This window comes from Cydia pomonella, chromosome 1 (assembly GCF_033807575.1).
Source record: "Cydia pomonella isolate Wapato2018A chromosome 1, ilCydPomo1, whole genome shotgun sequence".
Taxonomy (NCBI): Eukaryota; Metazoa; Arthropoda; class Insecta; order Lepidoptera; family Tortricidae; genus Cydia; species Cydia pomonella.
Window position 1 is genome coordinate 18,677,300 of NC_084703.1, and position 24,095 is coordinate 18,701,394.

General features: G+C 35.7%; 1 protein-coding gene across 1 annotated transcript in view; it reads right to left on the reverse strand.

The window, feature by feature from the left end:
• Positions 1-24,095, reverse strand: part of LOC133517621 (cationic amino acid transporter 2) — an 89,984-nt gene that overhangs the window by 8,763 nt on the left and 57,126 nt on the right. The window contains exons 8-16 of the mRNA XM_061850971.1: positions 17,545-17,716; positions 15,292-15,475; positions 13,418-13,542; positions 5,438-5,619; positions 3,437-3,465; positions 3,187-3,287; positions 2,771-2,914; positions 1,968-2,139; positions 1,469-1,596 (exon numbers count right to left, since the gene is read on the reverse strand). Of these exons, the coding sequence (XP_061706955.1) occupies positions 1,469-1,596; positions 1,968-2,139; positions 2,771-2,914; positions 3,187-3,287; positions 3,437-3,465; positions 5,438-5,619; positions 13,418-13,542; positions 15,292-15,475; positions 17,545-17,716 (1,237 nt within the window). The remainder of the gene's footprint in view (positions 1-1,468; positions 1,597-1,967; positions 2,140-2,770; positions 2,915-3,186; positions 3,288-3,436; positions 3,466-5,437; positions 5,620-13,417; positions 13,543-15,291; positions 15,476-17,544; positions 17,717-24,095) is intronic.

Consider the following 24,095-nt stretch of genomic DNA (forward strand, 5'->3'; position numbering starts at 1 on the left):
TCCTGGTAAGGGCATTTATTTGTGTGATGAGCATGGATATTTGTTCCTGAGTCATGGGTATTTAAGTATTTATAAATATTTATATATTAATAATTGTATCGTTCTCTAAATACCCACAACGTAGAACTTAGTCAATTTGTGTATTAATGTGCTATTAATATTTATTTAGTATTTTATGTTAGGGCACCTATACTGTACATACGAGTACGCGAGTGTTGGTTAACAACTTTTCAAATGTGTTGTCAAATAGGTACGTTCGTATTCTACCTACACGCGATTACTATGCCGTATCTAAATGGCGTTGTTGGGGCGATACTTGCCGTACGCCTGAACTCGCGCGGCTTAAGGTGGTTTACAACTTTACACCAGAAATAAACTAACAAGGAACAAACTGATTATTTTTAAATATGATGCCGTCAGCAGTCGTGTCACAAAAAGCTGTCAAACTTTCTACAAGTATAAGCATTGACGAATTATGATTAATTGATTACTGATTGTTGCCTAAGACGTTTGTAAACCCATAACCATGCAAACGAATATGCAAAAAATTATCCATGTCACAATAAAATTATTAAAATAACGTAGATATTTCAAATAGAAATAAATACACTTAAAAATGATTAAAAGGTACATTTTGATATTACAAAAAAAAACAAATAAATATTAATATTAGTTGAAATTCTGTCTATTAATTACATGCACACTATTCCTGTGTCTCGCTATGGGAGAGTCCAAACTGCTAGCGATCACATCCAGAATACCGTTGTTACTCCCATGCACACGGCGCGTGATGGAGGCGACCCGCTTCCGAATAATGGCATGGAAGCCATCTACTCGCGCTTTCGCAAACATGCCTGATGCGCTACAGTACCTGGGCAGTTCCAACAGCATCCTGAGCGTGTTATTATTGTATTGCACCCTTAAGGCACTGACTGCCCGCTGAGTTATAGTTCACCTACACGCAGCACGAATAAAAAGTGGCAAAACGCCTTAAATAAAGTAATTTTGACTTTATTACTGCATCACGCAAACCTGCGACCCAACATATTCCCACGTTCAGCCAGCGCCCTACGCTCCCTCTCAATGTCCAGGTCGTCCGAGAAGCAATCCGTACCCAAGTACTTAAATTTAGCGGTTCGTTTTAGTGGTACTCCATTTAATACAATATTCGGAACCCTGTCCACTTTAAAACCGCGCGACTGAAATACGAGTACCTCACTCTTCGTCGTGTTGTATTTAAGTCCATTAACCACCACATACCTCTCACACTTGCCAAGCAGCTTACTAACTGCACAAGCAGAGGGTCCATACAGCACCACATCGTCGGCGTAGTTGTTCACCAAGTGAGATCCTCTATCAAGGCGTTCACATACAGATTGAAAAGTCGAGCGATTATGATTTGTGACTGCATGCTTTGAGAGCTGGACCCGATTTCACTTCAGGTAAATGCAATAAAAGTAAGTCTTACCTATGATCATCCACACTGTAAAGCGGACGAGGGTAAGGATGGACAGGTTGAGGATGAGATAGATGTTGACGATGATGGCGGTCGCTGGTACGAACGGCAGCGCCGGCGTCGAATACACCAGTTGTGCGCTGTGCGAACCAAATAACAGTTGTAAGTTTAATTATAAGTGAAAAAATGGTCACGATATATTCGATATATAACGAACAAAAATCGTCTTAGTTTAATGTTGGGCAAAAATAATTTCGTATGTCTGGCTGTTATCCTGTAGAATTATATATATATTCTTTATTGTAATGCAACCATGGTGTTCAGACAATTGTTATAAAATAAAGTTACAATATTTCAGAATCCTCAATATATTCTCGTAAAATTTTGTACTCAGGTTCGATAGTTATATTTTTTTGTCCATTCAGTTTTTGGGAAATTTTGGGTATCGGATTTGGATTACACGAGGTCTACAGCTCATAGAGCAACTAGCTTAATACGTCTATCGACTCACCGATTTTGCGGTTTCCTAGAAATAAGTAGGAGGATGACAAAGATAGCTAGTATTAGAGCGACCATGAGGAGCGCAGTGAAAGTAGACGTGCCCGGGCTGCCGTAGGCCGCCAGCATGTCGAACACCAGGATCAGCAGGTACATCACCCCCACTGCTTTGATTACGAACATACCTAGACAACATTACAAGATAATTATATTAATTATATACGATGTAACAGAATAGCATAATAATCAATCAAGAGCATAATAGTGATGATACAAGATGATAATAGTGGTGATATAGGTGCTGATTGATAGGAAAAAGTAGGGAAAATTTTGGACCGAATTTTTTGGATACCAAAAATTGAAAATTTTGCGAATACAAAAAAAACACGAAAAAATAAAACCTCTTTTTCTGAGTAAATATCAATTGACTAATTTTGCTTTCCATAATATTGTAAAATGTTATAGCTTCCTATCACCAAAGGTCGACATCTCCAACCTTACGGCAACAGTGGTGAACTGGTGACATTATACTGATTTAAACTTTCACGATTTTTACACATTATTAACTAACACAAACGGGACTTAACCCGAGACCACGGGGACAACGCCGTCCTCGAAACGTCGGAGGTAAATTTAAAACTTAATACGCGATTAAGTCCCGTTTGTGTTAGTTAATAACTGGTGACATTCCTATTAAAATAAATGCTAATAATTGATACGTTTCTTTACTAATCATTAGGTAGTTGGCTCTACTAATATGTTCAGGAATTTAGTTTCTAAATGCCCCCTGCCAATATTTTTAATGGAACATGTTACCAGTATGGTCAGTGGCGGGCCCAGCGTCCACCCAGGGGAAGACGCCGGGGCAGAGGTAGGAGCGCGCCAGCAGCTGCCGCGACACTGCGTCCATGAAGCGGCGGAAGCGGCCCGGGCTACTTGCCGTGCCGCCGGGCACGGCTCCTGCGACAATAGATCACTCACGTATACTTCTAAACACGACACATTCACGCGCAAGATTTCTCGCTACCAAGTTATAACTAACATATTAATACGGACTAGTATATATTACGGCGCAGATCGCGTATAGCTTTACTTTAGATCAAGTCTATGGACCTGTTCCACTCGATAAAGTTTCGAGATATATATTATAAATTATAATGAATGTAGAGCAAAAAATCTAAGGCATTGACCATCCTAAGCATTTTTTCAGTAGCAATTAAAAATAAACTCACCATAGAATTTGTTCTCCGTGTGCGAGTTCATGAGAAACGTGTCATCTCTGCCGAACTCCTCGCTGTCGTCACCTGGCATCGTGTCATCGGAATCCGGGGAGCTGTGAACACACTTGCATCGCTTAGCGATTACGAGAAATTTAGACAAAGATGTTTAAACATAGCGGCCGGCCTTTCGCTTGGCTGTACGTACGCTAATAAAAGCCAATGCAATATTAGCAATTCGCTTGGCATCATGAGTGACTGTTACCTGCGGGTCACGCGGCGGACCATGATTCGCTGGTTCGAGGCGGTGATTTGGGTGTTGCCGCGACCCTGAAATACGGCATACATTTTGTTTCATATTCTATGTCTCGAATTTTGAAGCAAAATAATATATACGTGATTGATTTTCAAAATCTTAAATAATATCGTAAAATTAAATTAAAACAAATTAATACTAGGGTAGTGTATAATTTACTCGTAATACTCAGCTAGACTTCATAAAACGTTAAAACGAAGTGTTACTTTCAATCAGCTTTCAAGTTAGTACATAGTATTTGAATAAGTTTGTGTTATTTATAAGACAGACAGAAAGAGAGACAACCCTATTGAAGACGCAGATATAAATCGTTAATGATAATTATCACTTGAGTATAAAATCTATAGAAAAACAAGGAGCCAGGCGATTAGCTAATGCGCTTTTTCAACAAAAAGCTATCAATATCATACATCAGCAAAGCATTGGATACAACGAGGACATGCCGCCAGCGTCCTAAGTACAATGCCTCAAGGGTCTATTTTAGATTTAAGCTGGTTATTGATCTATTATTTAATAAAATATATCATTCAAACATCATGTAGACTTGGAAATGGGAAGAGCTCTGATTTAAATTTTAACGATTTTTACACGTTATCAACTACAACAGTCTATTTACGAGTAACGAAAGTAATTTTCAAGTTTATAGCTTACTAGATATACGTGGTTAAGTTAATAATCGGGAAGAGCTATCTCTTACTTTCATGTACCTAAATAATTAACAGCAAGTGAGGCGTGGAAATAGGTCGAGTTCCGAGTATCGTTTAAAGCGGCTAAGCTGCGTTAACTTAGTCGCAGTGTATGTATGTGTAGAGGTTGGACGTGAGAGTATCTATTTCTGGAAAATACTCCAGCCTATGGGAAATAGTTTCGCTACCCGTGAGCAAAAAGCTTTTTTAGTAACCCGTATTCACTTAATAAAGAGTCAATAAAACGGTTGAAACAGTTTTTGATTAAACTCAATAATTCCTAAAACTTTTGCTTTTATATTAAACAGGTGATTTTTAAGTCCTCAACAGGTGTCCACATCTCCCGATAAAGCTCTCTTAAACTAACGTGGAATTCTAGATCAAACCATACAGTATGTATATTAACTAAACCATTTACTCAAACCCCTTATCGTTAAGGTTGTCAGGTTTCTCATCACGAGCCTTCACTCACGACTTATGAATCATTCTGTATTTAGCTTAAGATGAAATATCAATAAACCAGGTGAAACACATTTTGCATAAACGCGAACAAATAAAGCGGAAAACGGGACTGCGGAGAGCGATAGAAAAAATTAGTAACCAAACAAGCAAGGATAGATAGAAAGAACCACATTCAAAGTTGAATTTGAATAAGGAAAGGTTCTTTCCTTAATCATTTACGACTTTGAATGTTGTATCACTATGGACAAATAGGTAGGTACTAAATAACACTTTGCTGGCCCAATATTACAGGGTTCTTTGGTTCACTTTTATCGAACTGAAATTTGAACATTGTCATAGTGACATTGAGTCGAATTTCAACTATCTTGAAAATGTAACATAGAACTCTGTAATATTGGGCCAGCGACTTATCAACTTGTATAGGTATCTATCTAAGTTTTATATCATGATGCAAGTGTGCTACGTTTGTCATTACACACATCACCAATGCACACATGTTTTATGTGACTTACATATTAATCCATAGGTAATTGTTAAAACAGTTAGTAAAATAACTAATAAAAATAGTGTTACCGCACTAGTGATACTTAATTATAACATTACTGCAGAAGTTAATCATAGACTCAGTAAATTTATGTTCAAACATAGACAAGAAAATTTTAATCAAAAAAGCATGCGGGTAATATCCAGGATTATGAGTCTAAAATAAAAGCTGTTCAATAAGTTCCACATTACGAGCAAGTGTCTTGAAATAAAGAGTTATCCAAAGTAGCGACTGTCATTCATCATTTCTTCTATTCGCCGCTCTCCTTTCGATACATATACTTACAGCGAAAGTGGTTTCCCTTTGGGCTGCAGCGGTGCCTTCAGGGTCGACGGGCGTGCGCAGGCTCTGCGGCAGCAACTCGATGAGGTTGGTATAGTGCGGCTGGTAGCGCAGCACCAGCACGCAGCTCGACACCAGCGTGTAGGCCAGCAGCGTACCTGTGTCCATATTGACGGGCAAATTTACTTGATCACTCGCCCGTAAAAAGTTTAACTGTCTTGTTGAATGTTACTTATCATTAATGTAATTTATACCGGGTGTTGCCTATAACAGGAGCAAACATTTAACTGTAGGCTTGTACTCCACAAACTGACGAACATTTTTTCAGCGACTATTAAAAATTGATTATGTTTAAGTAGATATGAAAAATAAGAAATCTAAATACTTCTTAATTCTTAAAAGTTATTCAACAAAAGTATTTTCGCTTGAGGAGTACAATATATGTTTTCATTATTTGCTCGTGTTACAGGAAACACCCGGTATACGGTATATAAAACAAAACCTGACTATATAAAATATAAAAGACCTTACTGACTGACTTAAATCAACGCACAGCCCAAACCGCTGGGACTAGAGAGTCCAAATTTGGCAAGTAGGTTCCTTATAAAGTCTAGGGGTCCACTAAGGAAAAATTCATCCCCTAAAGGGGTGAAATGGGGGTCCAAAGTTTGTATAGGGAAACAAGATTAGTTAGACTATTTTATTCAAAATTTCACAGGAGTATTCCTAAAGATAAATGAGTAAACACGTGTTTCAAGTTTTTTGAAAATTCAACCCCTAAGAGGGGGAAAAGTCCTCAATAGGGTTGATATCTAAAAATATCGATATGGGTATCGTTTTCATAGTATTTTGAGACGCTAATTACAAAAATGGCATCAAAATTAAAATACAACGTAGCCGAAGTGAACCATCATCCCCCTGGTGGAGGTGCAATGGGGTTGAAATCTCAAAATATCAATATGGGTATCGACTCCATGGTTTTGTGGGACGCTAATTACAAAAATGGGATCAAAATTAAAATATAACGTAGCCGAGGTGAATTATGGCCCCTGGAGGGGAATGCTCATTACGAAGATAGCATAAATTTTGAAATTGAACGGTTGTAACATACACGCTGATTTACAGCCACACGTGATCCAAACTTTTGAATGCAATCCCTTAAAGTAATTTTTTTGAAGTTCAAAATTAAAAATGTATGATAGATTACAAATTTATAAGGCTAATGCAAAAGCCGAAACTACAAATGCTAGAAAGATTAAATTTACACACTGGGTTGCATTTATAAAGTGTACAAGAGCTAAGAAGCGATTTCGACAAATTCGACCCCTAAGGGGGTTAAAAAGGGGATAAAAGTTTGTATGGGGTTCAAGTTTTATTTTAAGCTAGGAACTTGATAAATTGTACAAAGGTATTTTATTAAAAAAGAAGAAAACTAATTTCAGCGTTTTTGAAAATTCATTCCCTAAGGTGGTGAAAAGGGGTTGAAAGATTGTATGTAGATCAAATATTTTTTTGAGTCCGTGATTTGAAACTTTGTACGTAGGCATATTAATAAAATACAAGAAAAGTAATTTCAGCGTTTTTAAAAATTCATCCTTTTTTAAAAAGGGGTTGAAAGTTTGAATCCATTAAATGCTTTGAAACTTATAAAGGCATAATAGCCGATTGCAAATAAAAGTTAATTCAACGTTTTTGAAAATTCATCCCCTAAGGGGGGTTAAAAAGGGGAATAATTTTGTATGGGGTTCAAGTTTTATTTTAAGCTAGGAACTTGAAACTTTGTGTAAAATAATTTTAGTAAAATAGAATAAAACTAATTTCAGTATTTTTGAAAGCTCATCCCTCAAAGTGGTGAAAAATGGTTTGAAAGTTTGTATGAAGGTAAAAAAAATTTTATGCTTGCGGGACTTGAAACTTTATATAAACGCATATTGTTATAATTCAAGAGAAGTTATTTCAGCGTTTTTATAAATTCATGCCCTAAAAGGGATAAATAGAGATTGACAGTTAGTGTGGAGTTAAAAATTTAGTTTAACCTAGGAACTTGAAACTTCGTAAACAGATATTTGATTAAAAAAGAAGCAAACTAATTTCAGCGTTTTTGAAAAATACTTTTTCGGTGGTAAAAAAGTGGTTGAAAGAAAATGGAGATCACACATTTTTCTGCGGGACTTGAATCGTTGTATTACGGGATATTTTTAGAATACAAGAAAAGTTATTTCACCGTTTTTAAAAATTATCCCCGTTAAAAATAAAAAGGGGTTGATAATTTGTAAGAGGTTTAAAATTTATCTTAAGCATAGAGAAATAAGAAGTAATAGAGTGCTCACTCCATACATCAGTTTTGGTACCAAAATGCTTATTATTTTCGCAGTCAACATCTAGCATCGAGTAGCGGAACTCTCAGTACTGCTACTCGACAATAGATATTGCGGCAAACAAAAAGTCTAATGCCCAACGATTTTCCGCTAATATTATAACCACGCAACTATTTTGATGCATGGAATGTACAAGCATGAAAACTTATCCTTTGTTGTACAAGAGACGCACTTAGGATGGATTATATGTGGGAGAGTACCACAAAAGCTTTCAATGCAATTTGGTGTTAAATAACATCGAAGACATACAGAAATTTTGGGAAATTCCAGCACAAACACTCAATACCAGTGAAGAAAATGAGTGTGTCAAATACTACAAAGAAACAACAACAAGGTTGGCAGACGGAAGATATCAAGTACGGATCCGTCTGAAAAAAGCTGGTCTACAGAAACTAGGTCACTCAAAAAGTAAAGCTGTGGCGCAATTCCGGCAATTGGAATACAAATTCAACAAAAATAAAAATATTGCGCAACAGTACAAGTCATTTATACACGAATACCTATCAATGGGTCATATCACATATGACTATATCGCCGACTAAACAATGGCGGAACGCACGTGAGGCACGTGAGGCGAGTGAGTGCTACTTACCACATCATTGCGTTTTAAGAGAATCAAGGACCTCTGCTCTTCGGGTCGTATTCAATGGATCAGCGAAGACATCTACAGGAGTCGGCCTTAATGATATCATGCACAAAGGGCCTAACCTTCAAAAGGACTTTTTATGGCTAATATTAAAATGGAGACAGCACCGTGTAGCTTACATCGCCGACGTCGAGAAAATGTTTAGGCAGATATGGGTACATCAAGAAGATCAGAGTCTGCAGAAAATTATCTGGAGAGATTCGCCAAAAGAAATGTTACAAGAATACCAACTAACAACAGTTACCTACGGTCAAAAAGCTGCACCCTTCCTAGCAATGATGACCTTAAAACAATTAGCCCATGACGAAAGATCAAACTACCCTGAAGCAGCAAAAGCGCTCGAAGAAAGTTTCTATATGGATGACCTTCTTCACGGTTCCCATTTCGTTTCATCAGCCAAGCAATTGCAGCATGAATTGCAAAAGCTACTACAGTCTGGAGGCTTTTACTTATGAAAATGGATGTCAAATTACCAAGAACTGGCCAGAACCGACAATCAAGATACTTCAGATAAAAATAACTACAACTTTAAAGAAATGGATTCAAGAAAAACATTAGGACTCCAATGGGACCCCTCTCAAGATATATTTCATTTCGAAACAAAAATGGAAATCGTTTCGGACATACAGCAAAACACTACCAAGCCTTCTTATTTCTCTATGACTTAAACCAGGAACTTGAAACTTCCTACATTGGTACTTTATTGAAAGAAAAGAAAACAATTTTAAGCGTTTTTAAAAATTCATTCCCCAAAGTAGTGAAAAAGGGGTTGAATGTTTATATGTAGGTAAAATTTTATTTGTGTGCGGGACTTGAAACTTTCTATATGGGCATATTATCAGAATAAAACAAAAATAATTTCAGCGTTTTTGAAAAATATTCTCCTATAATGGTTAAATAGGGGTTGGAGGTTTTAATCCATTACAAAAGCTTTAAAACTTCATAGAAAAACATAATGTAAGATTAAAAAAACTTATTTTTACGTTCTTGGAAATTCAACCCCTAAGGGGGTTAAAAAGGGGATAGAAGTTTATATGTGGTACGAGTTTTCTTTCAAGCTAGGCTTTTAAAATGGCGTTCATTGAAAGTATTAATCCCCCAAATTGGTGAAAAAAGGGTTTAAAGTTTGCATTCGATTGGAATAGTGTACTTGAAAATCTTCTTAAGGGATTATTTCGAGAACAAGTTTTATCACTTTTATTCACTTTATTCATTTCGTAGGTTGTGTCAGACAGATCTCATGCGTTGTATAATTTTTAACTGATTAACCTTCCCTACTGCTACCTTTTGCTGCGTAATGTTCTATGCTCATGTATATAACCACCAACATAGGTACAAATGATAACAATAAAATGTACAAGCTTATTTATAAGCATCTGTCATTGCCACACCCGGTACGAGTACCATGTACTGTGTGTATTTTATACCCGTAATATATGGTACTCGAAGATCCATATACTTCTCAAAGAATTTTTTAATTTACTTTGAATTATAACGGCATAATGAATTTTGAAAATTTTTGAGTGGCAATGTATTTCGTACATCGTGATCAAATGATCCTGCCACAAATGTGGCAGTTGTGACGTCGCGTCATTAATGTGACGTTTTGAGTTTTAAAAAAAATACTGATACGTAGCGATATGTAGCGGCAAATAATCTATCATATTTTTTCAGACACATTTGCATTTTTGGTATTTTTGGTAGTTTTTCAAAATCGGCTTTAGGGATTTTGATGAAATTTACAATATAGAAAACGACAATTCGATCAAACTCCTTATAGGGTACATATTTCAAGTAATTAGTAGTCCCCAATCCGCATAACTAGCTATCATCCGCTAACGGGTCTGCCTGTTGTCACGTGCAGTGGGATGCAAGTATATAATTTAATTCAGCATTGATGATTAATTTGAAGACAAGTCTTATTTCCTAAAAGTGCTACCTAATTTTAACCTTCAGCAGAATGCTAAAGTTCAGATTCTTTTGGCGCGTATGTGATCGATAAATCGCACTATGCCTGGAAAAGGGTTAAATAAAAAGATATAATTATAAAATTTAATTATAATATTGTTGCAATTGCTATTCAAACAAATATGTACTGCCGTATAATCCCTAATCTGCAGTAACTGCAAACAATAGATTTAAATATAAACGCTAAAAACAGTTTAAAAGGTTATTTAGTTTTATAGACAAAATAAGCTCAAAAACACATACACAATTCGATCAGTCTTACCAGAAATAAAATATTAGACTTTTTCCAATTTCTGAGTTTGTACTGCGCTCCCAGGCAGAATGAAAAATTTAACAACTATTGCACGGATAACCAAACCCTTTTATATAGACAATTTTAGCTATATACAGTTTAAACTGCAGTAACAGAGCTTGCTGAGGGTTTCAAATGTAGTTTACATATTTGAAAATGATGATTTTAATTCGTTTTGTCGCTACAATTGTTACTAAGAATAAAGATAAAAGCGTTTGCAAATTATATTTGTACTGTTTTTTAGTCTGCAGTGCGCCATAATTCGTAGCAGTAGGATATTTTACTGCTTCTATATTTGAGAATTTGGATTTTCACATTCCATTTAATTATGTATCGATTGCATACAATTATGTATCAGAGTGTACTAATCATAGATCACGAAAAAAACTAAATTGCCCGTTACTGTGGTTTAGGGTCGGCACGGCAGTTTAGGTAATAAGAGTTATTTGGCTAACCAGCTTTGTACGCTTCAGAAATGCCACAAAATTATTTAGGTAACTTGACGTAAAAGTTCAGGACGTGATAGAATTATCCACATCTCGTATACTCCACATTTTATGTCAATGATACTCCATTCGCATTTTCTCCGCGTAAAGGAATTATTTGTCGCGAACCCATGAAAGGCTTCCCGTGCAGGTATAGCGCTGCGCAAACCTCAGAAGAGTGCATCGTTTTAATACCACCCGAATTTCTATTACATTATCATTGAAAACTCTTTTTTCTGAAGTGTATATATATATATATATATAACAAAAGATATTGTCATAAGTTTATTAAGGTTGACAGCTATCTACATTTTGTATGCATGCGATTGATTGTATATTTTGCTCAGCAAGTAATAAATTAATACATCAATTAGATTATGTCCAAAACTAAAAGCTACCTTCTGCCAGTAAACTATACGCGGATAACTGCCTAATTAACAGTCCGTTCTAAGTGGCAAGGCTACACTTGTAGATATTTGCTACGCCTGGCTGTTGTCTTGTAACAAGTCGGAACAACCGTGCGTTATCTCCGAGTAGGTTTAACGGTGCATCCACACCGCAGTTAACTTTTTTGGGGCAACACTGTGCAGTATCGTAACATTAGGTAACGTCTTCTTTTTCGGTCCCTCATTACTGAGGATCATGATCTCATGGTTTTGCGACTCATATGATTTGTCAACATTGGTCGTAGCCCACATCGCTTGATGGAGTTTGCCTGAGGTGACCATCTAGGCGCCTAGACATCAAAATTGACCAAGAATGTAATGTATGTAGTATGTATGTTTTGATTTGTCAAAACAAGCATTTAAATTTTGTTTGGAATGACACGATCTATACATGATTAAAAATAGGTATAAAACCAGGTATGAAGAGATACCTCATGACATGACTATTTTAAAGTGTGACCCAGGCGACGTACCCATGGCAACAGGATGACGAAGGATGAAAAAAAAGGATATATTACGTTAGGTACATATCAAAACATTTTGTACCTTATAAAACAAAATCCTCCCACCGCGTCTGTTTGTGTGTGTGTCTGTAAACTTAAAAACGACTGAACAGATTTTCATGTGGTTCTCACCAATCAGTAATTCTTGAGGAAGGGTGTATAATTTGTTATGATTTCTTGTAACCCGTGCGATTTTGTGTAACATCCTTCTTTAGAGATGAAGTAGCTAACCTTCGGGTTACGCCGTCGCCATTTGTAGCGGAATTTCACCGTGATTGGAATAGGATTTAAGATCCTTGCAGCATGTACACACTACAATTAGTAAGCATATTCAAATGATTCATATGCGGAAGACCTACAAAGTGCGATTATTGCATATATTATACTTAACCCTCCCGTAATTATACCTACAATAATTCTGATCAACTTTATTGCCCCACCTACGATAGTTTTCAAAAGTAAGTTCGGCTTTGCAAGCCATATTAGAGCTCACGCCCGTTATTCGCTAGGGTCGCCGTTGCCGATGCCGTGGATAGCTATTATTACTCGTATTATACTTCAATTAATAAATGAGGGCGGGACGCAATAAGATTGAAATTAAATTGGTATCATATTTTTTAAATACGAACATACCTCTTGGTAATAATACAATATTATCTTTTGACTGTTGAAGTAATAACAAGTAGCTATAGGTAGTAGGTGTAAGCTGCCAACATCGGTCGGGCTCGGGCGACCCACCCTCACGGCCACTTCGCCTTCGTATAAGGATTAGGTTCCTACTTAATTTCTGTATACTAATAGGGAAAATAGATAAAAGATTCGTACCGTTAAAGCTTCTTCACTCCTAAACTAAAGCAATGTCGAGGTTATTATTTAAATTGCTATGACATTTTGCAATAATTAAATAGTCTCTGGAAAAACGAATAAATTCGTTATAATGAAAATGCTATAAAAACACATTAAATAAGAAACATCGCAAAAATGAATGAGCAGAGTATCAGGTAAGGCGTGATAATAAGTGTAGCGGTTTAGCTATAACATTGTTATAGACTGCAACAGCGGCTAGCGACGAAGAGACGATGTAAATATGGAAGTGAGATATATAAGAGGTCAGATCGCAGCGACTCACTGCTATCCACGCCGCCATGCTAAATCCTGGCACGCCGTAAAGAAGAGTGGTTACTGCCGGTGCGCCCGTCGCCACTGAGATATTTGTTTGCTGCTGTACACACTCTCACCGATGCTCATCATCTCGACGAGGACCTCCAGCTGCGTGAGCAGCGCGACGATTGCGGCTGCCGCGCCGCCGCACACCGTGGCCAGAGCCGGCGTACCCGTCGCTTCCGAGATGTTGGCCAGCTTTCTATAAGTACAACCATACAATGTACGTCTAAACACTCTAAACTACAAGCTCGTTGGGGTTTAAACAGAATCCCGTCTTTATTGCCTGGTACTTTATTTTCTTCTTCTTTTCGTGTTGAGGTTCCGTTTTCATAAGATGGATGTCCAGTAGGCAGCGGTGTGCTTTATATTATCTTATTTTAAACAGGCTTTAGCTTCACAGAAAGAAATTGTTTACTAAACTTGTTTACTGAAATTCCTTGTAAAAGGCTGAATAACAAAAGGGAACGCCCGTCAGGGCCCCTATTTCTATATTTACTCGAAGCTTTCCCTTCTGCCAATCCAGACTCAAACAAACTCTGAGAGCTCCCGATTAGCATCTTTTGAAGCGCCTTATTATTAAAAAACTCGATGTTTTATACAGGATGTTTACTTAGTCACCTACAATAATTTACGGGGTGAATATATAGGTTATGAGCAACTTTTACTTTGGGACCGACTCCGAAATCTCGAAATAGTTATTTGTACAACTAGAGAGCAAAGTTTGATATTTCTTCGAGTGCTTATTTTGAGTCCTGTGCGAGTGAAAGATTGGGCCTAGTAACGGACTCAAAAGCGCACGAGATGTAAATAACTTTGATCTCGTGTAATACACAAAACTTTTCATATCAGCAGTGAGAACATATTTGGAAGGTAAAAATACAACCTGAAAATTGTAATCCTCCTTCACCACTATTTCACTCATATTTTACTTAAGGGAATTCTAACAATTAAGTTTAATTACGGCAATAAAACGTAGTGACAGTTCAATCGACAACTTTTTTTGTAAAAAAAAACGTTGTAAGATACAGTCCGAATTGCTATTTGTCGGGTGTACGGCGATCACGTGAAGCTTTGTATAGAAAACGAAGTGTCGGACGCCCCGGCCCGGCCCCGGGCCCGGGCCGGTCTAACATGAGTCATCCTTAATACTAGGCCCTTCAACAGAAACCGTCATCATTAGGTAACTTGTAGAACTTTATTCGGCATAAATTACTAAACTTATTCCAGAATATTTTCTCGATTCGGCGCATTACTTAAGCGCATGAAAATAATATTTTTAATCTAAGGAAGCGTAATAGTAATGTAGATTGGTAAATCTGAAAAAGCTTTGTGTTTTATATTGTATTGTGCCTAATTTGATTTAAAATAGTGAGAGATGGTGACCTGACTACTAAGGATTTATATCACTAGAAGGTAAAAAAGGAGTCGTATATCAACAGAATTAATGAGTGTACCTATATACATATACACGTCATACAGCTAAAGCAGCTCTGCTAAGGATAACTTTGATTGCGAACTAGTTCTTCTACTTGAGCTTAAACGTAGGTACTTTGATCACTTAGTGAATAAACTACATTTAAAAGGGACTACATCGTTATTTTACTATCAAACTTTTATCTGCTTTATCTGTTATTCAATTCAAGGACCCAGATATGCTAATTAAATTTAACTTTGAAGATGTTTTATAATGGTTTGGTTCTCTGAATAGAGCTTTGAAGTGTATTGTTTTATTTCTATGTGTTTACTTGGGCAAAGTTGATGTAGTTATTTACTCAGCTTACTTCATTATACATCAGCATTTCAATTAGCCCCCGCATCTTGACTGATATGCACGGGGCGGGCGCAAAAGGTAGGTTAAAAATCTGTATTAGAACGTAACGATATCGCATCGATGAATCAGGGGGAGCTTGATTGATGTCAGCGAGGCGTTAAGATAAGATAAACTTACTTGAAGATGAGTCCGTCGTGGGCCATCGCGTAGACGACGCGCGGCATGGGGAACATGGAACCGAACATGGAGACGGTGAGGCCGGCCAGCGCGCCGACGGCCACGATGTACTTGCACGTGGGCGCGCGCACGTGCGCGAACATCTGCACCAGCGCGCTGTCCGTGTCCACCTCATCGTATGGCACTGCGAACAACTCCTTATCACCACCACCATACACCATTGTTTCGTATAGGTAGTACATTCAGCATCAAAAGTATCAGATCAACAGATCATTCTTGAACAGCTTAATAAAATGTGATGGTTCTATACGTATAACAATGAAGACGGTAAAAAATATACTTTTGAACGTAAATTTTAGAGATCTATCTATATTTGGAAAAGTTATCCGGAATATCAGATATTTTTGGTGCGTTATTTCATCCGCTACTATTGATGCTGACTGTACCTATATTTTTAAAGGTATACATATACATATAATAGTGGTAAGTAGTATGTCAGTACCTCTAGAGAGTTAAAAAATATGGTAGAATTGTGTGGCATTCGACAAAACAATAACGTACCTACTATACTCTGGCAACCTAACTAACGCACAGTAAAAGGCACAAAATTCTGAATTTGTATGAGAAGTCGATCGTTCGCCATTTATTTGAGTATATTTTCGCGAAGTTTATTATTACTTATCCAATATATACCTATTCTGTAAGTTAGTATTATACAATATTTTTATGGAAGTGAACGACCTGCCTGGCCTAGTGGGTAGTGACCCTGCCTATGACATATACATTCTTTATTGGTAATAATAACTTACAAGTCACAACTTACATATTATTAAATTATTATAAATTAGTCATTATATACATATTATTTCATAAAATATTATACTATATTAATAATAATAATCTATATTATTAATATTATTATATTATTTTATGAAGTCGATGGTCCCGGGTTCAAATCCTGGTAAGGGCATTTATTTGTGTGATGAGCACGGATATTTGTTCCTGAGTAATGGGTGTTTTCTATGTATTTAAGTATTTATAAATATTTATATATTATATATATCGTTGTCTAAGTACCCTCAACACAAGCCTTATTGAACTTACTGTGGGACTTAGTCAATTTGTGTAATAATGTCCTATAATATTTATTTATTTTAATATCTATTTACTATAACACTAACAATTAAATATGAGTACTCCAATTACCATTTTCAGGTAGGTTTGTACATAGACAAAATAAATATTGTATCAATTTTTTTGTATAGATTTGTATTTTATTGTTCTTGGAGCCTACGTTAGTACTGGGCAAATTAAGCTAAAGTACATTTAGATACAACCTTAATTAGCTAAAAGCTGAGCATTAATATCAGAAACATAGCCATTTTGATACTAATGATAAGATTAAGGGGATTGTAATTAAATTGAATGACTGATAATTACAGAAAATGTTAATCAAAAAAAAAAATCTGCAAGTAGGCCTTAAGAGCCCACTTGTAGAATGCAATGTTATATTGACTTGTAATAGATTACGATTATGTAATAGATTACAAGTCAATATAACATTTACAGTAACATCATAATAATATAGTGACTAGTAATATGATAACAGCCAATACCTGGGTAAACATTACATTATAATAATCTTAAAATAATAAAATTATTACAGTATAACAGAGATGTGTGTAGTCTTATATGGTTAGTAATATAATCAGGTATAGTACCTATATGCTAACGCCTACTCTAAGATAGACTGACATATTACTTAACTAAGTAAAATACTCGACTTGTCGATTGTGTTATTTATAACCGAAGCATATTAGGTGGACAAATCGACTGAAGTCAGTGATTTGAGACTTATTTAGAACAGACTTTTAGTTCACTCTGAACATGGACATAACGATTTGACACATCCATTTGAAGTACCTATGATATGACACACCTATGGTTTTGCTGCAAGTTTAACCTCAACTCCATACGTGGACAAGAACATTGTAGATGCTTTCAAGTTAAACAGATATCTATTAGATATAACAAGAAATCAATATTCTCAATTGAATAGTCAAATGCAATTATAGGCTCATTTTACATTACAAGTGACTATGACACTGTAGTTAGTGTTGATACAAGTTCGCCTTCGGTATAGGGATAACAAGTGGAAGTAGATAGCTGTAAGCACCAAATGGGGATGCGTTAAAATATAAATTAACACGTTTACAATTATAGTAGCTAAAAAGGTGAAGTCAATTAAGTCACCTATCAAAGTAAGCATCATGGAGCTGCTGACGTAGGCGACCAGGATGATGCCGAGGCTGAGCACGATGGCGAGCGGGATGGAGCGCTTCGGGTTGTTCGCCTCCTCGCCCGTGGTCGCGATGATGTCGAACCCGATGAACGCGTAGAAACAGGTGGCGGCGCCGCTGAATACCTGCCCGAACACAATTTGCATGCATGGAGCAATAGCGCTCTTTAATAAAGGGAGTGCTTTCAATCCCATTTAACAACGAGTACCTAATGTAAGTAATTAATTTATTTGAATTCATCTAGAACCATCATGTTCATTAAAAACAAATGGAGACTGAAATGAGAAATAAAATTAAAAGTGTAATTTGAATTAAAAATAAATTTGCCTCCCCTGACTTTTATGAATAAAGACATGTCCACGTTAAAGAAAAAGCAAGCAAATAAAATAAAGCCTGAGCGAAAGAGCACGTGAGAAAAATAAATAGCTATCACGGAGCCGGTTGCTGTGCTGGTTGATTGAAATCTATTTCTGACTTTTATAATATTCAACGACCGCTATCATTTCCAAATAAAGATAGGAACTGTGAGATAAATAAAATACACACTTGAGCTTATTTATAAAAAAAAAACACAAAGAAATAGCTACATAAACATGCTTACAATCCAAAGAGTGTGAATGTTTATAATTGGTAGGTATTTAGTCCAGGATTAGGATGTTAATGACTGTTGAGTAGAGAGAGGTGAAATAATTACCATCAAAATTAATGACAAATGATCATAATATATGTATCAAGGAGGACAAAAAAAAAAAAAAAAAAAACGGTCAAGACCGAGTTCGTTTTACTCGCGCACCGCGGGTTCCGTACAAATTTTGACGTGTAACTATAAAGGCGAAAGACTTTTGATCAGTAGTACCTACCTATACTAAGTATAATTGTGTACAACGCCATCTCTCGGAAAATCGTCTAATCTACACGTAATACACGTATATTGGTTTTTCCATGATAATTCTCTATTCAAAAACCGGGCAAGTGCGAGTCGGACACGCGCAAGAAGGGTTTCGTACCATTATTTATAAAAACGGCAAAAAAAATATGTTTGTTGTATGGGATGGCCCCCATTAAATATTTATTTTATTCTGTTTTTAGTATTTGTTGTTATAGCGGCAACAGAAATACATCATCTGTGATAATTTCAACTGTCTAGCTATCACGGTTCATGAGATACAGCCTGGTGACAGACGGACGGACGGACAGCGAAGTCTCAGTAATAGGGTCCCGTTTGACCCTTTGGGTACGGAACCGTAAAAATTGTTCTTTTATTTGAAAATGTAATCTCATAGAAATACCAAGTGTAATAAACACACGCAAAGTTGGTTAAATTCGCAAACTAAATTCGGAAATGTTTTTTATTAATTAAAAAAAAGTTAATAAGGTCTGATTATATTTTTCCTGTAAAATTTATGGTAATGTTAATATTATGTAAAAAATCATTATTTTTCTTCGCTAAACTTCGGAGATATTTGATGGTATTTTTTTATATATATTATTGGATGGTATATTATTTAATCGTGAGCTTACGTGGTTCTCGAGATATTTAGCGATGTGACAGACAGACGGACGACATAAGGGTTCCTTTTGTACCTTTTTGGTATGGAGCCCTAAAAATCAAATATCTGACCACGCCTTTATCTAGGGCCTAGTTTCTAGGAATTAGAGCGCACGTTCCCATAATTTTGCCTCTCCCTAAATTATTATTTTTAGCACAGCCATCATAATTCACAATATATTTTTCACCATATCAGCTCGTAAAGGCTCTCTTTATTCTACAAAGGAAACTTTCATTTTGGAAATGGAACATTTCAATTTCTATACAAAAATATTAGAAAATGCTCAAAATGTTACAACTGGAAATATCGCATTTTTTGAAAACTTTTCGACAGCACATCAGTCGGCAGAACTGATATTAAAGTGATGAATTTGAATGATAAGTATTAAATAACGTTCATTAGGATTTCTTTATCTAGTAAAGTTTTACAATTAGTAGTTTGCCCCCGCAACACTCAAGATTCCACTTTTGGAAACAATCGCTACGTTAGTCGTTCCATTTTAAAATCTTTCGCTTGAGTATCTGCGGGCACGGTAGTGCCCCCGCCAAGACGAGCAAAGCGTAGCGCAAGGCCACTACCTACCTTTTCTCGAAACTCTTCGTCGTTTTCTTGAACCCTCATAACTTGTGTAAATATAATATCAACATTAGGCTTATTAACCAAAAAATTATAATCTATTGCATATAGCTCTCATACTTTAGATTTTATTCAAATATAAAAAAAACCGTTTTCGTCACTGACTCACCCACTTACTGATGATCATCAAAACCCTTAGGGTACTTCCTGAAGTCCTACGAAGGTGAAATTTGGTATGTAGGATAGTATTAGTACACAAACAAAAAAAAAAATCAAAAACTTGAAATTTTTCGCCTCCAAGGCCTCTTCTTCTATATGTATTTTGCTGCTTATGTTATTATGTATGTTGAATCTTAGATAAGCTTTTGTGTTATTTTGTTAGTAGTACCTTGTTAATAGTAGCTAATAGCACCGCCCACAATCTCTCTGCTATACCTTAAAGTTGAGACTGGTGGAGAATGCCTTTTGGCATTAAGTCCGCCTTTTGTACGATAAGTTTTCTTTTGTCCAATAAAGTTTAAATAAATAAATAAAAGGAGGGGTGGAATTTTGTATGGGGAATCAATAACCGCTGAACCGATTTAGTTGAAATTTGGTATGTACATAGATAGTTTTGTTATGGGGAAGGATATAAAATAGCTTTCAATCCCAAAATTACCCCGTAAGGGTGAAAAGGGAAAAAAATGGCGTTAGGGGGAAAAAGGGGTTGAAGTTTGTATCAGGAATTAGTAAAACAAGCAGACTGTGTAAAAGATGCCGCCAGATACGTATTAAAAATCCAAAGTAAAATGTTGCCAAGGAGAAACCATAAAGCTCACACCGTCAAAAAGTTATCAGATCTCTTGTAGACCCAAGCTTCTAGCTCTACAAGCTCTTATTTCACAAACTCTACACCTTAGTCAAAATAAGTGGCTTGGCCGTTTCGTTACTACAAGAAGTTATTGAATAGTGAATACAGTTTTTTCCCTATGCCAATGTAACAGTAGCGAAACGGCCAAGCCATATATTTTGACTAAGGTGTATATTTTGTGAAGTTAGGGCTTGTAGAGTTAGACGCTTTGCTCTGCAAGAGATCTGATTACTTTTTGACAGTTCGAGCCTTATGGTTTCGTCTTGGCAATATTTTACATGAACATGTTTTTGATGAGATTAAATTTGCACGTGGGGTTAAACAACAACTATGCCCTCTTGTAAAACAAATAACTAATATCAACTGTAGGTAAGTAGATAGTAAAATATTAATAGAACTACAAAGCTAAGTAATCGATTATTTCAGGGTCGTTTACTAATTGCCTTGAGCTCTTGAGAAGATGGTTCTATTTTCTTGAAGAGCTCTCATTCAGCCAAGCCGCCTCCAGAGCAGACGATCGACATAAATTGAATGATAGGCTGTTTACAATAGATAACGATATTTCATCTTTTAACTAGAACGAATATAAGTTCTCATTTATATTTATGTAGGTACCGGGTATCTCCTGTAACAGGAGCAAATCATTAAAACATAGATTGTACTTACTTAACTTACTCCTCAAACAAAAAAAGATTTGTTCAAAAACATTTAATCATTTTCAAAGGCTTAAGATTTTCTTTTTTCATACAAATTAAATATTATTCTCAATGTTCAGTGAGCTACGAAATTCAATGTAAAATGAGAAGAACTTATGAATGAGTTCATGGATAAAGTTGTCATGCACATTTACAGCTGATGATGGTACGCTATCATCAGTGTAATTGACGTTGCTTGCCACGCTTTAATATCTTTAAATATAACAAAATTCGCACTGCATTGCGTTTTAGATAGGGAATGCAAAAAACCGGAGGTTTTTCAAAACCGATTTTTTCTTCAGTGTTACCAACAAAAAAAACCGAAGCCGGTTAAAACCGGTTTCGGTTTTTAGAACCAACAATTCTTAAATTCATCGCCATGGAATAAAGGAAAGATTGCTTCACGTGTAAAAAAGAATGCTAGTATAGTATATACACGATTTTATCACGAAATTAAAGACAGAATATCTGACTATTTTATTGTATTGTATGAGAATTGTCAAATGACTCAATGTTATTTGTAACTAGGAATAGGAACAAACCAATTTTATTAAATTATTTTTTTGGTTTGTTGGTTAGACACTGATGGAATAGGTAATTTTTTCTTAAATATATGACAATATCAATTTATAATTTAATGTTATTTGTCTTAAATCAAATGGCCCAACCCGAAATCTTGCTCTAAGTTTTTCGCTGTCTTCTCGCTGTATATTCAAGTAGTTAATTCGTTTACTGTTACTACCTTCCTTTATAAAATATATGCTAAGTTATTATGGATTTGTAAAGTAGGAAATAAATGAAACAAGCTTTGTTTTTACTCCATAATCAACTTTAATTAGTATTTGTACTATTAATCTCAAAAAAGGTTGTCGGTAAGTCGTTATCACCGAACCAACAAATGACTTTTTCTACAGCGCATCGCATAATAAAATTATAAATAAGACCTTTTATACCTATTTTTATTAAAAAGTACTACTATACAATTCGTACACCAACACGGATGTCCTGCCACTGCCAGTACTTTATAATATTTAAATCTTTCGTATTTTTGTATTTTGTACCTTAAAAATTCATTTAGCGTTACAAATGATCAAACTAACACAACACCACATTATTTGATTTGATGTCGATTCAACCGGTTTAGGACCGATTTATACCCTTATAATGAATAAAAGATGCAACTTAGGTAAATAAAAAAACCGAATAAAACCAAAACCGGTTTTTTTTTATATTCCAAAAACCCGGTTTTGGGTTTCCGTCAAAAAACCGGTTTTAACCGGTTAAATCAAATCTTAAAACTTTAAAGTACATTAAAAATCGAAACAAAAGATATTTTTAAAAGTCGCTGTATAAATGTTGGTTAGTTTGAGGAGTGCAGCCTACAGTTTAGTTTATTGCTCCTGTTACAAACCACACCTAGAATACATGCATTTTATAAAACAGGTAGGCAGGCGAAAGGGTAGGCAAGTATAAATTTACTATAATTTGTTAATTCTGTACGGATATACATTTATGCTAAGTCAAAACACACAGAAAACTTGAGGCATGTCTTAGTAGTGAATACTTTAAGTACTTGTTTGTACCTATTGCAAAATAACAACATATTGTGTGAAACTCATAAACGATCGTGTGACATAAGCGCTATCCGATCAAGCGCGATTTGATGGCGTTGCAGCGCCAGTCATGAATTTCATTTGTACGGCTTCCACGTCGACGGTTCGGCTGAATGCTTCGCTACGGGGTGGGAAGCTATGAGCACAGCGTCCGAAATTCTTTTTACACAATATCATTAGGATTTATTCGTCTTGCCTGCAAATATTCGCTATTAGGTTTCTGTTTTGGACAATGTAATCAATTTTTCATTCAAAAATTGCATAATGCAAAAGAAATAGGTTGTCACGTATCGACTTTTAATAATAAAAATATCTTTTGTTATGATTTTTAGTGTACTTTAAAGTTTACTCCAAAACGCAATGTATTGCGAATTTTGTTATGTTTAAAGATTTTATAGCGTGGCGTACCATCATCAGCTGTAAATGCGCATGACAACTTTATCTATGAATTAATTCATAAGTTCATCTCATTTTACATTGAATTTCGCAGCTCACTGAACATTGAAAATAATTTTTAATTTGTATGAAAAAGAGAAAATCTTAAGCCTTCAAAATGATAAAAAGTTTTTGAACAAATCTTTTTTTGTTTGAGGAGTAAGTACAATCTATGTTTTAATTATTTGCTCGTTTTACAGGAGATACCCGGTACCTACGTAAATTCAAATGAGAACTTGTATTCGTTCTAGTTAAAAGATGAAATACCGTCATCTATTGTAAACAGCCTATCATTCAATTTATTTCGATCGTCTGCTCTGGAGGCGGCTTGGCTGAATGGGAGCTCTTCAAGAAACTAGAACCATCTTTTCAAGAGCTGAAGACAATTAGTAAACGCCCCTGAAATAATCAATCACTTAGCTTTGTAGTTCTATTAATATTTTACTATCTACTTACCTACAGTTGATATTAGTTTTACAAGAGGGCAAAGTTGTTGTTTAACCCCACGTGCAAATTTAATCTCATCAAAACATTTTCATGTAAAATGTTGCCAAGACGAAACCATAAGGCTCGAACTGTCAAAAAGTAATCAGATCTCTTGCAGAGCCAAGCAGAGCTTCTAACTCTACAAGCCCCAACTAATCTACACCTTAGTCATAATATATGGCTTGGCGGTATCGCTACTGTCACATTGGCATAAGGTGAAAAATGTATTCACTATTCAATACTTCTTGTAGTAACGAAACGGCAAAGCCACTTATTTTGACTAAGGTGTAACATTATTT